The 18912-nt window shown below is 31.5% G+C and overlaps 1 protein-coding gene across 2 annotated transcripts in view; it reads right to left on the bottom strand.

Annotated features, from left to right (window-relative positions):
- LOC107436906 (uncharacterized) overlaps window positions 1-18912 on the bottom strand; it is an 81210-nt gene that overhangs the window by 34774 nt on the left and 27524 nt on the right. For both annotated transcript variants that reach the window (XM_087150040.1, XM_087150039.1), the window contains exons 15-22: window positions 16339-16463; window positions 15160-15230; window positions 14223-14287; window positions 9755-9902; window positions 8474-8591; window positions 6961-7061; window positions 6815-6886; window positions 91-197 (exon numbers count right to left, since the gene is read on the bottom strand). In XM_087150040.1, coding sequence (XP_087006166.1) covers window positions 91-197; window positions 6815-6886; window positions 6961-7061; window positions 8474-8591; window positions 9755-9902; window positions 14223-14287; window positions 15160-15230; window positions 16339-16463 — 807 coding nt within the window. The remainder of the gene's footprint in view (window positions 1-90; window positions 198-6814; window positions 6887-6960; window positions 7062-8473; window positions 8592-9754; window positions 9903-14222; window positions 14288-15159; window positions 15231-16338; window positions 16464-18912) is intronic.

Raw genomic sequence — 18912 nt, 5'->3', positions numbered from 1 at the left:
AATACTTTCGAGTGGTAGTCTTCTGTAATATAAAATGGATACTTATTTCATAAATATTTGAAAATTTAAAAATTAGTTTAGATACCATACCCAACGTTCGCCACAGTAAAGAATTCATCTTCAATTCTCAAATGTGCATCCATTTCGTGATCGATTTCATAGTCAGTTTCTCCAAATCCGCTGGTTACTGGTCGAGACTATTGATTCAAAACACGTTCGTACGTTAAACAAGCATAAATTACAACTAGTAAAAAAAATGTAAATTTTATTTATGATTACTAAAAGCTTTACATTTTCATTTAGGCGCCTGATCAAAGCCTCCTATAACTCAGTCTCCACACAGTTTTTTATAGGTAGTCCAATCAGACCACTATGAAGGTAAACTAGTTTACGAAAGAGCCATTCGATAGAAAATCTATTAAAAATTAGAAAGTGGTTGCAAATGCATGTCTAAAAATTTTTTTAATTTATGAATATGATTGGTTTGCGATATTTACTTGTCAACCACTACAGATTCAATTTTCAAATATATATCATAGATTTCTCTCAAGTTCTTTTAAAAATTTCACCATTCATTTGCGCTTCGGCGATATATTATTTATTCCCACTCAGATGAATAAGTTAGAGCCCCTGGCGGGGCCGATGCTAAGATAACCACCACGTATGAGTATGAGTTCTTTTAAAATAGAATTTGGGTTCATGCGCACAACTGGTTGGCTTTTTAAATAATCAGCGCAGACTACTTATAAAGTCACTTGTGGAGGTTTTCTGATGTAGGAGGTGATGACCTGATACCAAGAAAGTGACAATTAATTGTTATTTCATAGCTACCAATGCATTTGGAGTTTCGTGCGAGATTTTAATATTATATTTAAAGTCAGTTGGGATTTAGCAATAAAGTCATTTCATTTGTTTGATATTACCACAACAACATGTGAATAAAATTAAACATTGATATACATGAATGATGATCGTAGTATGATGTGTTAAGGCTCTAGCAAAATGTAAAAATATTTTTTGTTCATAAATTATCTTTACTTTCTCATTTTACTGCCATTTACAAAAACCAGTTTTGGAAAACAAAAAATTGGCAAGAATGTTATTTGTTTAACTATTAAACCAATTTTCTTACGTAATATATTTTTCTAAAATGTAAGCTTTTATATGTGAATTTAGTTACATAAACATTATCAAATTAATAATAATTGATAATTAATGTAATGAAATAAACTTATTGATAACAAATAAAGCTGGATCCAGCAAAACACTGCAACTTTAATTTATAAGCAACAATTAATCCTAGGAAATAAAAGTAAAGTTTTAGCAAAACATATTTTTTTTTAATTAAATGCAGAAGCACTCACACAGTTTTTGTGGCAATTTTTTTAAACACCTAATATTTATGTTCTAGAACCATTTAGTAATACAATTATTTTTTTAAAAAATAAAGAAGCACATATGAAATATTTTGAATTCATTTAAGCAAAACTAATTCTAAATGTGCAGTGCGCAAAATGAAAACGAACCATCCTGAATAACTTTTGATCTAATGATCGCGTTCTAGGACTCAATCTTAAAGGTTCAAACGGGTGACCTCAAATATGCTAGTTAATTACTGCAGACAATATTTTAAGCTATGAAATCAGACACTAAAACATGGATGAAAGCCCTTATATAGCAAGACGGAAAAGTGCAAAAACTGGTATGAAAGACATATCATTTTAGCATTTTTTTCGAGAAAAATAAAATATTTGTAACTATCAAGATTTCTTTTATAATGTTAGTCTATATATGAAACTGGTTATTTTCCAAGGTTAATGTAGATATTGTTGAATAGTTTGAAAAAGAATTAGTTAACTCCTCCCGGAAACTAGTTATAACCGAAATGGTTTTACTACCAGCCATTCCTCTTTTCCGTCTCGCTTTCACCCATGCACTAAAACGTACTTTCATTGAGGAAATATATATTTTTTTCGACAGATTCAGATTTCTAAACTTCAAAATACAGAGAGCAGTTGCAATCTTTGAAAAATTGTCTCCGTCTGATCAGGAGAGCGGTCCAAAGTTTGAACCCCTTAATGTTAATTTTATCTTTTGCATATTTCGCCATATATCTAGAACCTTTAAAGTGAATTGAAAAAATTTTGACACAAATATAAAATTCGTGTATCCAAAGATAATTCAATGCGAAATATAACTTTTAGAAAATATTTATGATTTTTTATAATTTTATTTATTAATAGCTATAATTTTATTCATTAATAGTTATTTATTAATAGTTATTAATTAAAAATTTTAATTGTAAGGTATACAATGTTTTACATCATTTTAAATAATTCAATGTTTATTGGCAAAATACAAAATTTGAGCAAAATCGGTTGAATAGTTCCTGAGAAACCATCTTTTAAAAAAAAACGACTTATTTAAAATTTGATTTCTCGCAAACTATTCGACCAATTTCGCCCAAATTTTATATTGTACCGTTTGAAATTACATTCTTTTAAATGATGAAAGAAATTTTATACCTTACAGCTCAAAATATTTTCGACTTATTATTAAATAAAATTATAAATATTTTCTAAAAATTGTACTTTACCTGGAATTGTCTTTGGATAAACGATTTGCAAACATTTCTCAATTCGCTTAAAAAGTTCTCAAGATGCTGGTGACCAAACTCTATTAATTTTCTCTCGTGACCAAACTATTAGGACCATATTTCCCAGATTGCGGCTCCCTCCTATATTTTGGGAGTTCAAAAATCCGAATCCGTCAAAAAAGGTATGCTTATTCTGAGAAAAAGCTTTTTTATGTCTGATTTCGTAATTTAAAATATCGTCTACACTAATTAATTAGCATATTTGAGTTATCCCCTTGAACCATTGAGTCCCAGATCGTAAAAATCCGATTAGATCAAGAGTTAATCAGGGTGGTCCATTTCTTATTTTGCGCACTGAACCGGACATATTTCATTATTTTAAAACAAAATAAAGAGATAGCACTTTTGATATGAAGTATGCAGAATTTATTTAAAAGAAACTAAAAGCTAAATGCCTTATACATGTATTAGGAGGCTCCGCCCCCTGCTCGCTAACGCTCGCCAACCCCCGAGAATTGCTACGCAATGCTATGTGATTCACGCCGTGAACCATGGCTTGCTGCGCTCGCTCGCCAATGAACACAATGCTCTAGCACAAAGACATAGCATATTATCATCAAAGACATAGTATTTTATCATCAAAGACATAGTATTGTACTTATGTAGAAGAGTTCTATCAATCTTCTTATTGGCTTTTAAAAAAGTATAATAGCTATTTAGATTGTACATGGTGAAAAAAGCAAAACATTAGCTAAATGAGAAACATATTAGCAAAATAAATTATCAAATATAGCAGTTACTCACCTAAATTCAACTAAATGTGTATAATAAATTAGTTAATGCTAGAAATTCTGAAAGCTTTAGAAAAAAAATTTATTATTTAAAAATATAAACTTTGAACCCTAACTTTTCCTTGTGAGATAATAACCCTCAAAAAGTCTTTCATTTTCAAGAACACAAAAATTTGTTTTATCGCCAAATGAAATATTTTTTAGTGATCTGCATTATTGAAATCGATTTCTATATTAATTAACATTTGTGATAAAGTACATAACATTTTAGAACAAAATAAGGATGTCTTACATACAATAAATTAAAATGCATGGCTGTTAGCATTACCCGAGAAATACTGCGTGGAGGTCGTCATGCTGCATTTCTAATCGGGGAGTTTTGATTTTGGCAGTTCCCCTTGCCTAATGCCAATAGAAGTTTCAATTAATTTTTTTCCAAAAAACATTTTTTTCTGCTAAGCTCTAAGAAATTAACGCTAAGCATTTAGAATTTCTTTAAAAACACAATTGTAGATTTGGCATCTTGGAGCAATTACTGAATGGCTGTCAAATGACTTAACTCTTGACAGGCCAACATAAAGTTGTCCATGACTAAAAACTTGTTTAGTCAATACTAAACTGATTTTCTCAAAAGTCTGGCCTTGTGACTTATTCATAGTCATGGAGAAGGCCAGCCTAATTAATTCCTAATTGAGTTTAAATTAAATATTATCATGTTTTTAGGGCATGAATCTGAATTGTACAACCTGATGATGCTCACTCTGGTTATTGTTTTTTAAAAGCGCTATATGTTGAGCCACCTCATGTGATATTTGCCATGTGACATTTTTAGCAGCAATCATTGGTCGATTTTCTAACGTTGCCATTCGGGGCGTTGTAATGAGGCTTTTTTTGGTGCCATGTAAGAGAAATATATATATATAGATTACAGAGATGCCAGCTCCTTCGGACACGCCAAATAATTAAAAAAAACGGTACATAACTACAAAGTAAATTTTACAAATATTTGACTATTTTTGCTTGTTTTTTAAAAGGCGTGTGCGTAGCATGACGTAAGTACTCATACTCGTACTCATATGTGATGGTTATCTTAGCATCAGCCCCTCTAGGGGCTCTAACTAATTCATCTGAGTGGAAATAAATAATAAATCGCCGGTGCGCAACTGAAAGGTGAAAGTTGGGGTTCAGTATCTTTTACTGAGAGAAAATTAAAATGAAGTAGTGAGATTGAACAAACAAGTTTAAGAGAGAGAATAGGTTTTGTGGCAGACTGCCTCTCCACAATCCCCACAGCTCCGTGATCCCTCATTGAGCCATTACAGTATAGAAGAAATCGATCAGCGAATTGCTACTCGTGTTGCTCTTCTTAAACTAGTAAAGGAGAATAATGCCTTTAACCCGGAGACACTCACTTCCTACGAGCAGGAACTCATCGACTTACTTAGAGCAAGCAAGGAGTCTACGGTGTCCTGTGGAACCTCGATCGACCACGCCCATGGAAGCGGAAAAGACAAATCTGCCTGAAAAGACGACGGAACCCACAGAAACTGTTTCTTCCAGCGAGCCTCAACTAGAAATTACCCAAATCGAGTCATCTACTGAGATAAGTGTAGAAAAGGAGCCTGTTCCTAAAGTTTCCTCTCCCGAAAGACCGAGGAAGAGAAAAAAGAATAGTCGAAAGGCCAGCGGAAACCAGGAGATCATTTCTACCCATCTTGAACCAACACCTGAGAACACTTCATCCAAACCAGAATTGACGGAGCCTTCTACACCGACCAAGAACAATTACCTCCCGAGAAAACTTAAATTTCTCGTGCGAGGCCTTACAGTAGACATCCGAATGGAAGATCTTCGGAAAGATATAGAGGACAATGGTCGACGACCCATCAAGATAGAGCAACTAAGAAATAGGTATGACAACGGATACAAGCTCCTCCCCCTTTTTCTAGTGATTTTCCATGACTTCCCAGAACATCGGGACTTTATTTTCACAAAGAATCTGCTGTCCTTACCAGTCCAAATCGAGAAATTTAACGGAGGGCGTTACGCCATCCAGTGCTACAAGTGCCAAAAATTTGGACACTCACAGAAAGCATGCTCAAGTGATCCAGCCTGCATGAAATGTGCAGAAGCACATTTTACCTACCAGTGCGTGAAACCTCTCTCCCTTCCGGCCAAATGCATCAATTGTCAAGGCGATCACCTGGCCTGTTTTACGGGCTGTGGTGCTCGTCCGAGGCGAAATCATCGCACCTTCACGCGTAGACCACAAGATGCCCCCAGCAGTGCAGTGAAGTTCCTAAGGATCATTAAAGAACTTCAGGAACTTTTGAAAGATGAGAAAATCATCTCATTACTCATCTCCCTGCTCCCAGCCCTAAAGACGTAGATGAGGAGCCTCACCATCAAGCCTGCTACATCTTTCATGATGCCTTTCATTATTTTTTCGCATTTCAGGTTCTTTTCCGAACCACCAATACAACTTTCTTATGTATGTCCCTTTAGGATATTTCATGATGAATGGAATAAGGGCCATTTAGGCCTCAGATGCCCAGTTCTAAAACAACGAACGAACGATATCTATATATATATTTCTCTTACACGGCGACAAAAAAAAGCCTCATTACAACTCCCCGAATGGCAACGCTAGAAAATCGATCAATGATTGCCACTAAAAATGTCAGATGCCAAATCTGCCTGAGATGGCTCAACAGATAGCGCTTTTAAAAACGGAAACGGAAATAACCAGAGAGAGCATAAGCTAGGCAGAAGTGAGTAGTCTTTGCCGATAGATCTCTATTTTAGTATTTTGTCGAAAGCGCTTTTTTTACGAATTTATATATTACGAATTTATTTAACGATTTTTGATTTATATCACGAATTTATTTGTTTTACTAGAATTTATTTGTTTATGCAGGTTTTTCCATTGCAATTCACTTATTTCAATTTTTAATAGACTTAATTATAGCCAAAATTTTAACCTTTGTAAAGAGATATCAGTTTTAGAAATTTTATCTTAAGATTTTATACTATAGCACATTTTTAATAGGTTTAACGAATTACATGTCATTTATTTGAATTCAAATTAATTTTAATGACTTAGTATTTACTAAAAAGATGTAATTTTTTTTTTTTTTTTAAGTTTTTATATGGATTTGAACTCTTAGAATTTTATGCATTCGCAATGGAACTAAGTTAGTGGCGAGCAAAGCGATCCATATAAGATTGCGTAGCAATTTTCGGGGGTTGGTGAGCGTTAGCGAGTAGGGGGCCCAGCTCACTAGTTATATTTTAATACAAAATAAAAAAATGTAGTTCATCTGACATGAAATATGTAGAATTCATTTAAACGAAACTGAAATCCAAAAGTATGAAATGCATTCCATTATTAAAAACCAAACCCAAAAAGAATAAAATCATATTTTACCTGAAATATGTACAGATTACTTTTCCAAAATCCCCATTCGATATCTCGATGAGATCTGTAGCATTTTTCAATCTGAAAGGTTTTAAATGGTTTGATCTCATATCATCTTGAATGAAAAATAATAATGTCATTGCTAATATACTTACCTTGACAGCCAAGTCAGCCAATCGGAGAGCCATTTCATCTGATAAGCAACATGTCTGCTTCTCTTCTTCAGAAACGTCCTCAACGTTTGTCCCAGCTTCATCTTCAAAATCCAGAAAGCAAGTATTTTTTCATGTTAGTTTCTAAGGTTTTAATTTAAACTCTTTGAACATTTAGTGAATTAGATAATTCTAGTAATAAATTAATATTTTTGGAGTAAAAAAATTAAACGCATATTTTATAATTAAATTAGTTTCAAATTGATATAAATATTAAGTCCACTTCCCGATTGCTTCTGAAATTAAGTTTGTTGATCACTCCTTGTGGTCAACTGCTCCTGGAGACAACCTAAAACTTACTTGCGCTTAAAATTTATGTCCATATGAAAAAAGCGACTCACCACACTGCTTGACATTTTATACACGAAACAAACGAAGGAAATTCTTACTACCGCCGTTAATTTACAGCCACCCTTGGGAACTCGAATAAAAATAATTTCAGAAATTTTTATAAAAATTTTACAACAAAGGCAGGTGGTATCATAATTAATTGATAACAAATTTTATTTTAAATTGTCAATTAAAAAAATATATTCATCTGCATACAATAAAATAGCATAATAATAATGTTAGCTCAGGGGAACAAATGTTTTGTTGCATTTATGCAATACCAGAATAGCATAAATCGGGTGTGGGGATTTAATTTTTTTTTTTCGTTTTTCTCCAAAAGCTACTAATTTTTTAACATGATTTTTTAAATCCATTTTTTTTGTCGAACTGTTTAAGTTTAAAAACGTTAAGCAGGGAGTCGCGTAAATTTTGTGACCAACTTCTAGGGGAGGTAATGCGCAGCATCAGGATCAAAATTGCATAGGAACCCATGCCTAGACCCTATTATGATCTGCTCAGAAGATAATGAAGAAACAGTTCATCATAATAGGAGAAACTCCCTTAGCTGCGTAGGATAACATTTCCTGGCATGATTTTTAATGTAATTTTAATCCTGATGATGTGCTTTAACTCATCTATAAATTGGTCGCAACATTTATCTCGTCCTTAAACTTGTACATTTCGACAAAAAATAAACTAAAAGTGTCATTTTAAAAAAACTCTGTAGCATAGAGAGGAAACCAATAGCAGATTTAAAATCAGCGATACGGAAATATCTAAGATATGTTTTAAAAAATCTCATGCTACAAAAAACAAAAAAAAACTGGTCCCCAGTGTAATTAATGACGGTTGATTGACTCTTAATTGTAATTATTTTTACTTTTATTACAATACAATGTAATTCCAATGCAAGTGAATGTTTTGTTATAATGCCACAATTCCTCTTTATGTTTCTTTACTTTTTTTATTTATGTTTCGAACAAAAAAAGGGTATTTTTCAAATAATTTGCCTCTTAAAGGCAACTTGGCACCGATTGTAGTTAGCCGGAACATCGAAATGCCTAATACGCATATTGCACCAGTCTAGTACCCAAAAAGTTCAATTTTCTTCTTAAAATATTATTACCTTGAAGAACTATTCGATGGTCTTTTACACCAATAGTTTTGTTCTTAATTGACAGCTGATCATCAATATCTCGAGCAATTTCTATGGTATCAGGTTCTTCAGATGCAGAAACAACAGACTTCATACAAAGAAAAAAAATACTTAATCATGGATGTTTAGTTTGCATACAAGAAAATTATCATTGTTAGACAGTGAAAAGACGCAAAATTAAATTTTAAAAAAAAGGATAATTCAAGATTAATAAAAGTGGATACTTTCATATTTAAGCTATCTGTTTCATTTCAAAAGGTAGCATCAGGATAAAATCAAACAGTAGCTGTGGAATTTTTATTTCACATCAAATATTCCCTACTTTTATTTCATCAAGAACTGGTACAAAAATTTGTCCCTGACGTCCGCACAAAACATTTTTAGTTTTGTGCGGATAAGTAACAGTAAGGACAGATAGTACTGAGAAGGAAAGAACATCCATGCCTTGCCCGGGATTCGAACCCCGAACCTTTCTGATCCAAGAACAGTTCCCTGCCCCCTACACAGGCCGGTCGGCTTATTTATGCAACATTTGCATCGAGCAAGCAAAACAAGCGTATAAAAAGAAACTAATTTCATTTTTTAGTACCATTATAATTGAACAAGCATTCTTATATAAATATTGCAATCTAATAGAATGAGTTCAAAATTGCTGATATTTAAACTAAAAAAGGTTATCAACTTCCAACGCTCATTTTGATCTATGCGAACTTTGCATGGATAAAAATAACATCATTTCTAAAAGCTTCAAGCACGATCTTTCAAATTGTGCCAACAGTTTTGCCATGTAAACTCATCGCTGAAAGAAAGATTGTTCACACAGATTTAGAACAGAAGTGTTTCAATTATTTTGATCAAAGCCGGTAAATATTGTAACTTTTATAAGTTAAGGATTTTTTTAAGGGAAGGAGATACCAATTATCATAACTTTATTACTGGTATGTTAGGAAAATTAATTGCGAATTATAAAATTTTAAAGTAAGAATTTCAGAAGGTTTAGTAAAGTATGAACTGTTTTAATGAAAAGGAAATAAAATACTATTGCAATCTTAGAATTCTATTTCATAAAAAATATAAATACCTTTGAAGAAAAAGAGAAAGAAAATAACAATTAAAAGAGAAACAAGAAAAAAATGAACAATTAAAAGAGAAATAGATAAGAAAAGGAGCAATTTAAAAAGAGAAATAGAGAAAGAAAGACAAACAGTGTAAGAAAATAAAATAATCGAAAGAGAAGCTCTTAAATTTTACCTCGCCAAGACCATAATTGGCGGTTATATTCATAATTGTTGGGTTTCCATTAAGAGGATCACAGGTAAACAGAACCCCAGCCACATCACACGGAATCATTTTTTGTATCACAACGGCCATTGGTGAGTTGAGAATTTGACCATTCTGTCTGAAAATTAATTACTTCGTTAGCTCTAACTGCCAATTTAGTTAGCAATTTTTGCACATACCAATTGCAAAATTAATTGCTTCATTAGCACTAACTGCCTCTTTAATTAGCCATTTTCCATACAAATTTAAAAAATTATTACTCCATCAGCACTAAATGTATCTTTAATAAACCAGTTTTTTTTTCATACATTTCTATTTTTTTAAAAACTAGAGGGCTCCGCCCCCTGCTCGCTGACGCTCGCCAACCCCCGGAGAATTGCTTCGCAAAACCAAGAATGCTTTGATTTCATATATTTCAATATTAAACTGAATATTAACTGTTATCATCGAAAAGAATTAATTTTCTTAAATGCAGAATAAGCAGTGTGTCAATATCAATGTCACTTTTTTTCGTTGACTACAGTTCCTTCTATGTCCTATTTGTTCTTTAAATGAGCCAAAATTGTCAGAAATTAACATCAATGTGCAGATATAATCTTAATATGAAACTTGTTTAAAAAAAATGATAATCACAATAATACAGACTTTGTCCCAAAGAAATGAATATATTTTTAACACATTTAATTCAATATATATATATATATATATATATATATATATATATATATATATATGTGTGTGGTGCCAGCTCCTGTACACCAAGCCGATCTCAGTTCTCTGTGGTGCCAGTTCCTGTGCTGTAACCCGATATCAGTTCTCAGATCCGTAAGCTAGAAGTTCCGCAAGTCTATGCAAGCCACAAGCTAATCCCTGTGCACGACGAGGAAGCAGTGGGGATTTCCCAGAGGTAGAGCGCAATGGAGAACGAACCGAGATAGACGTGAGGATATGCACTCCAAAGAGGAGTTATACAAAACTTTTAAAGACGTTCCATACTTATTATTTTTTGTTATTTAATCGTTAATTGTTAATCGTCCGTCCAATGTAAATTTAATCTTCAATATATATGTTTTTGTTTAAGAACGTGTCTTTTATTTAAGACGACCACTCATGCCGTCCCCACATATATATATATATATATATATATATATATATATATATATATATGCAAACACTATAATATTTTTCAATAAGCAATATTGTTAAGAACAGGGTAATTTTTAAAAAAATATTTTAATAATATTCAGCAAAATAACTATAAATGAAAACATTAATTTTGCGGAATTAAAATAAACAATGCACCAATAGCATTTTCTTTACGCTAAATACATTTATAAATTTGACATTATATATATATGTTATAATATTTCTCTATATACAATATTGTTAATGACAGGATCATCTTTAATAAATATTTTAATGTTCTCCTTCGTTGTGCATCTTGACAATGCCACATATAATTGACCATGAGAAAAAATAGGCCGTTCAATATATAGCCCAACTTTATCGAATGTTTGGCCCTGGGCCTTATTAATTGTTAAGGCATAAGCTAATCTAACAGGAAATTGTCGTCGATAAAGCACAAATGGTAAGGAAGAATTACTTGATAATGTATTTAATTCTATTCTTGGAAGATTGACAATACTACCTTTATTACCAGTAACAATTTGGCAAGTCAATACTCTTTTCCCTATTTTAAGAACAGTCAATCGAGTTCCATTGCAAAGGCCATCAACAATAGATATGTTCCTGATCAGCATTACAATGCATCCAACTTTTAATTTGAGCTGATGAGGTGGCAGTCCCGGGAGATTTATGGAGTTTAAATATTCAATAGAATACCTTAAAGTAGCTTCTTCTTCTCTCCCGTCTGATTTATCTACTCCATATAGTGTGGCCTTATCAATACTATAACTTATAACCTCTTCACCTGGCACACGTGATAAAATATTTTCATTAACTTTGTTAACTTCATTATTTTGCGGTGATAATATGATGTGATTAATGAAGTTAGTATTAAGACAATCGATTTTTTCAAAAAACCAAGAAATGATATCTTTACAATAAAGATCAGGAGTGCTTGCATCAAGATGTAAAAGTTCTCCATTGCCAATTGTCAACAACCAATTGGCAACAACCAATTGGCAAATTCTTGGTTACCAGCTTTAACTCTCATATTAATTGTCAAATGAAGGATTTCAAAAAATGGCCAAAGAGTATTTTATAGTTTCATTAATAACCTGCATATGTGTAGCTTTTTTAACGACAGGTAACACTTGTCGAAAATCTCCACCTAAAATTATTATCTTACCACCAAATGGTATCTCATTAGCTAGAAGATCACGAAAAGTTCTATCGATCATTTCTATTGCTTTTCTGGGAATCATACTTGCTTCGTCCCATATAATAACGTCAACATTTTTTAAGCGAATCTTATCACATTTTTTTAAAATACAAATCCCATCGTCACTTAGATCAATAGAATGTAAGGTTCGCATAAGTCTAATTTTATTATAGCAGAGAATAGTTTAACTTTCATAAAAATAGGTGGCAACATTCAGAGATGTAAATAGAACGCTTCGCAAACGCATATATTTCGCTGTTATTATTTTTCATTAAATACTTTTATAAAATATCTCTTCGCTTATTTACTGTATTGCATATTAATTAAATTCCTTGTCATTCAACTTTATCTTATATGCCGGAACCAGATTAAACTTACGAATTAACGTTTTAGAAAACAAATAATCAGATTAATCAATATATCAATACGAAATAAGTTGAGATGTTGTAAAACTGAAGAATGAAATTCTAACTATTTTGTGATTGGTTGCATCTCTGAAAAAGAAAATTCAGACTTGTAAATCGCTTTTTTAAGCTTGCCGTTTTCAGACATGTGATTGGCTGTTGTGAACGGCGGTTATTCTTCATTATTAACTGCAAAATCGTGCTTTAAAACTAAAATAAATAAAAATTTAAAATTATGTAAAAGATTTGAATGCCCTAAATGTCTTCCCTGAAAGATTCTGAATGAATTGATTCCTTAATCTTAGATTTTCATCACGTAGTTAAAAAGTTTTTCAGGGGACAAAATTAACTGCAAAAACTTTTTTTTAGAATAGAGAGATTAACTATTGCATTAGTCCTTTTAATAAGTCGGTTTCTTTCTGCACACTTCTATTTGGAAAATAATTACTTAATTAACATTAAAGGTAGACGTCCCTTTAATAAACCCTTTCTATTTTTTCTTTCAAAAAATTAAAATATGGGATAAAAATGTTCGTTATGTTCGTGATGGTTCATTATGTAAATAAAGTTCATTGTGACATTATTCAGAATGTCTACCGTCTACACGAAAATCTCTTTCAGAGAATCACTTCTTTTTAGAAACTAATTCCTCGCTATCAGATTCGTTGGCAAAATTTAGTTAACTCAAAAATCCGCAATAATCTTCGAATTTATAATTAAGATCACGAAAACTTTCATAGACATCCTGGTTATTAGTATTCGTGTAAAAACGAATACGTTAGAACAAAGCGAATATTTTTCCAATTTCGGACTCTAATTTCCCAGAAAAAAATTTAAAAATTGCTGTAAAAATCGTAATAAAACATTTGAAAGCCTGTCTCTTAGGGTTAAAAAAAATAGGTCAACATTTACCTCTATATTAAATTTCATAGCAACAAGTGGCCTCATTTATTTTCAGTGCATCATACATCAGATTAAAAGCTCAAATCTTGTTATTTAGACTGCTGTTGTTATTTAAATAATGTTGTTGTTTTCATGGAATTTCTTTGATTTTGATGATTTTCATCTTGGATGAAAAATCTGCCTAATTGGCATTTTTTAAAATTTAAAAAAAATTATAAAAGCACTGGTTAATCATTTTGAGGCTTTGATAATTTTCTTCTAGGTGAAAAAATCTGCCTACCAAAGCACTTTTTAAAATAAAAAAAGAAGTTTAGTAAAAGCACAGGTAATCCTTTACGCAAAATAGTATAGTTTAAAATTAACAGCTTCACGTCAAGTGAAGGGAAACTTTTCGAAAACTCAGGCATCACATGAAATAATGCTTTTTGCGAATAATTTATTGTTTTCATAACTACGGTGAGTTATTTGTAATAGTTAATCACGACTGTTAGGTCATCAAGTTTACGGCATTAATTTTGACAATTCTAGGACAAAAATGTTTCCTAATTGGCGATTTTTAAAAAAGTGTAATAACTTTAAAAATATTTAAGTTACTTGTCCATTCTAAAGCCCAAATAATTCTTCGCGGCAAGATAACATATATAATTAAAAAGCTTTGCTCCAAGCTTTATGCAATTAAACTGTCATTTTTTTTTTTATTTTCCTTGATTCAGAGGACTTTGAAAAACACTATCAAGAGAACACATTATTAAGATAGAATACAAACATTTTTGCAAACTTTACCTACCTTTTATACTGCACAGCTATATGACTAAACTGAGAGGCCCAGCACTTTTTAATTGCTGATAAAATCTATAAAAAAAGTTATGTCAATAATCAATTTTAAAGCACAGGTGCCAAATATTCATGTTTTGCAGTTTTTTTCTGAAGGCTATCAAAATTTATGTTTCAATATAATATGTCTTTTGGTATTATTAATTTGAACTACAATGGTTTTGAGTCAACGGCCGTGACAATGAAGTTAAGTAGAGGAGACATCAAATTCAGATTTAATTTTAAGTAATTTTCTTTTTCTTATTTTTGCATCAAATTATCATACTCATATGTGGCAGTTATCTTAGCCTCAGCCCTGCGAGATGCTCTAACTAATTCATCTGAGTTTGAATGTATGATAAATCGCCGAAGTGCAATTGAATGATGATAGTTGGGGTTCAGTAACATTTACTGAGAGAAAATTAAAATAAAGTACCGAGATTAAACAAACAAATTTAAGAGAGAGAAGAGGTTTTTCTGGCAGACTGCCTCTTCTCCCCCCGAGGTAAAAGAAAAATTCATACTTGAACTATCTATGTAATACCAATTATTTCCGTAAATGCATGATTTCAAAAATTAAAAATTATGAACTGGCAATAATGGGTTAATTGCATTCTAATATACAAAGAGTAAAAAGTGAACTTTATTGCCTTATCGGCACAATCAAAATAATATAAAAGGTAAAATGTTTTTAAGAAAGTTTGTGATTCACAATAAAGAGGCAAGTTAAAAATTTAGTTCAACAAAATTTGAGTAGAGTTTGCCAGCAAAGTGAGTAGAAGGCCATGACTTTATTTAGAGCAATTAAAATTCAATAAGCTCTCTCGTATTCAAAGTGTTTTTCAAAATTTAAAAAAGAAAAAACACACACTTTTGCAATACAGCATTTGTAGCATTATAAATTACGGTACCTGATTAATGCCTGAAACTCCTAAGAAAGTATCCATCTGCCCTGCTGCTGACATTTGTTCTGTATCTTCACCTGAGTCAAAAAAAATTTTTTACTCAGTACTTTAGTTGTTAAGCCCAAATGATAAAACAATTTCTCTGTTATAAAACAGTAGAGGTAATAAAATTAAACTACGCGTTCACATGTTTAATAAAAAAATTTATAAAGTGTGACCAAAAAGTATGGTATCGGTCAAATATCTCAAGAAATCCGAATCAAATCAAAAATTTAAGAATTAAGGAAGGAAAAATTTTCAAAAGTTTAGATGATACCAAAATGCATTAAATGATATCAAACTTCGTCCCTCACATCACTAACTGGTAGTGGGGTGAGGGACCAATTTTAAGATCTTACCTGTTGCAGATTTGGATTCTTTAGAAAAAAGTGCCCCACTTTATCTTACAAGTGTTTGCTTTTAGATTGCAAGAAGGAAACGAGATGCAAATCGTTTAAAATGGAGAGGAGAAATACATATCTGATAGAAAATATTTTGTAAAAATTAGTTTTGGGAAAGTGTATTTTGTGACTCTCTGAGGCTGGGACAAATTCCCAGGCTATGTTTAAGGTTTACAAATTTGAGCAAACGATATAAGTTTCCTGTTCTTTTACGAGAGAGGGAGAATGCTCTCTACATGAGCTGCACATATACGATTCGCGCATACACGAGCAGTTTGTCTTAGTTTTTGTATTCGCACATACCTTTAGGGCATTGGAATGCAATGTGAATGGCTCTAAAGGGGGAGCACATAAGAGTAAGAAAACACTGGTATGTCGGTTAACCATTATCTTTGACAGGGTTGATATGGTCTGGAAAAACTAGAAAAGGTGTTGATAACTTAAAAGTTATAGAAAATAAAAGAATTTTAGGCGATTCTTATAAACTAAATGTGTTTGAATAACTTCAAATATGCTTTATTCTATAACGAAAATATATCTCTTTGAAACCTTTCTCCCACCAAACCCCTAAACCTTGAAGTGATACCTTACAAAAGGAGTCTTCTACTTATATTAAGGTTTATTTACTATATTAATTTTTTTCTGAGAGCTATGAGAATCCCAGTGCAAGTAGCTTTCATAAAAATTAAAACTTCAAAATATTTTTTTAAATAAAAGAGCTGATTGATACAGAATGGTGCACTACCTGTCGCAGAGGAGCGAACAGCAAACTTGAGGATGTCTTTGTCAGGAAATACTTTTTGAAGTGAGGTTACAATAGAATGAAGAACTTGGTCAGGAATGTTTGATTTCACGACTTCTTCCATCACTCTAAATAGGACAAAAACCAGGAATGAAAAAAATAAAAATAAAAAACTGGTTGTGAAACCATTTCTCTTATAGCTTGTTTTAATAAGAAGTGAAACATCAGTGCCACTTTTACGGTTTCTTTTAGAAAGGAGTGAAATATCAGTGCCACTTTTATTGATTGTTTTAGGAGGGAATGAAACTTCAGTGCCACTTTTACAGTTTGTTTTAGGAAGAAATGAAACCTCAGTGCCAATTTAGTTTGTTTTAGGAAGGAATGAAACCTCAGTGCCACTTTTATTGATTGTTTTAGGAGAGAATAAAACCTCAGTGCCACGTTTTTAGTTTATTTTAGGAAGGAGTGAAACTTCAGTGCCACTTTTACAGTTCGTTTTTATAAAGGAGGGAAACCTCAGTGCCACTTTCACAGCTTGTTTCAGGAAGAAATGAAACCTCAGTGCCACTTTTTTAGCATGTTTCAGGAAAGAGTGAAACTTTAGTGCCACTTTTTTTACTTGTTTTAAGAAGAAGTGAAAACTCAGTGGCGCTTTTATTGCTTGTTTTAAAAAGGACTCATACTCGCTGCTACTTTTATAGCTTGTTTAAGGGAGCAGTGAAGCATCCGTGCAAAACGCAAATTATTAGCAATTATAACATCAGACTTGCTAAAGTTTGGAAGAAATTCAAAAATGATAGTCGGCACATTTAGAAGAATCAGAATAATAGCGCATTTATATTTCCCAACGAATATCTGCAAAGTAAGAAAAATGCATCCAGAGGAGAAAACAGGCTATCTCAATTGCTAAAATTAAATAAAAATTTCGATAAGCAGCATGAAATATTTGTCACCACTTTATATATAACGTCACCAATCCGCAGAAACCTAGTTTGACAAACTCTTTAACTCTTTAAAGACCGAAGCAGTGGAAATTTTACCACCGTTAACATCCTCAGTTTTTCAGAAGAGAAAATTCACAAATGAACTCACCCTCTTTGTTGGGGGTTCTCTTTAGTCATTTGCTTCTCAGCAGGTCATTTGCTCCCCCACGTCACTAATAAATCAAAGGCGTGCTCTACTTGTCAGTGAAACTTCATGGCATTCAAACTGACAATCGGCTTGCTTATTTTTTCCCCTTGGAACGTTTTTCTGGTTAAATATTCAAAAGCAGGAATTAAGTAAATAATGAGATTTTTTTTTCCATATCTTCCTTTTATTTATACATAAATTTTTTGTTATTTTATTTATTTTTTAAATTTGGGGTTATTTTTTCTTAAAACAGATTATCTTCAAATGCCTATATCATGCAAAAATAGAAGAAAAAAATCCTCTTGAAAATGTGTCGAAAATTCAGTAACAAGAACAATTTTTTTAGTTATTTTTTGTTTCAGTTAATATTAACTAAATTCACGCTTTTTTTTTTAACTTTATGAGTCAAATAAAGTTCAAATAATATTGAAGTTTGATCATGGAAATGTTTTTGCATTAATTATTAGAGAAATATTTCCTTGAGCTATTTTTCTGATTTAATTGAATACTTGGAAAAATAACAGATAACTTTCAAATGCTGCTTTCAAAACGTTATTTGGGTGTAACTGCAAGAAGAGAAGCTGGAACTGGTTCTTAAAATACTGTTAAAAACTTGCAAATTGAAGAATTTGAGTTTTAGGAAAAAGTGAATTTTTTTAAGGTAAATTTTGAAGGAAAAAGCAAATGCTTATGGGATATGGTAAAAAATTAATTCATTTCTTTTCAATTTATTGTAAAGAAAATTTTTTAGCATATATACAAATGTGTTTTCTTTAGTAACAACGGAAATTACATCTTATGTCTGACTTATCGGATATCTTTTTTTAATTTTATTTATTTAACTTCATCTGTTTTCTCCAACATCAAGTCGGTTGTCAACATCAAGTTTCTACAATTTATCTGTACCTGTCTTCATTCAGTATTTATTTATTTTCATTTCAACGTACACTTTAGTGGTCTTGTAGGCACACTTTAGCTCTGTAAGTAAAATGGGATCAGTTTGGTTCAGATGGACAAAAAATATTTCATTTGTAAAATCTTTTCTATCAAAAAAAAAAAATGTGGAAAATTATCTTTTTCCCTTTTAACTATGAATTTTTTAAAAGGAAATTATTTTATTATTAAAATTAATAGAGGCTGCAATTGCAGTGATATATTTTTTTTTAACTATAACATAATTTCATTAATCAATTTCGTTGGATAAAAAGAAAGCATAATTAAATATTTTTAAATCTTCAAAGTCATAAGTTTAAAAAATTTTTATTTTTATTATTATTATCATTAATTTTTAGTTTTTTTTTTTTTTTTTTTTTTTTTTTAATTTTTTTTACTTTTAATTTTTTTTCTCTCACATTTAAAGATGCAGATAAACCATCGTAAAAGTAAAGTATGCATCTTCCAAGGATAATTTTAAACACTTTAAAAATCCTTTCTTTTTAAATTCAT

This window comes from Parasteatoda tepidariorum, chromosome 8, assembly GCF_982258835.1.
Source record: "Parasteatoda tepidariorum strain Cologne lab strain chromosome 8, Ptep-v5.0, whole genome shotgun sequence".
In the NCBI taxonomy this organism is placed as follows: Eukaryota; Metazoa; Arthropoda; class Arachnida; order Araneae; family Theridiidae; genus Parasteatoda; species Parasteatoda tepidariorum.
The sequence above is the reverse complement of the archived record's forward strand: the minus strand, read 5'-3'. Positions and strand labels throughout refer to the sequence as shown.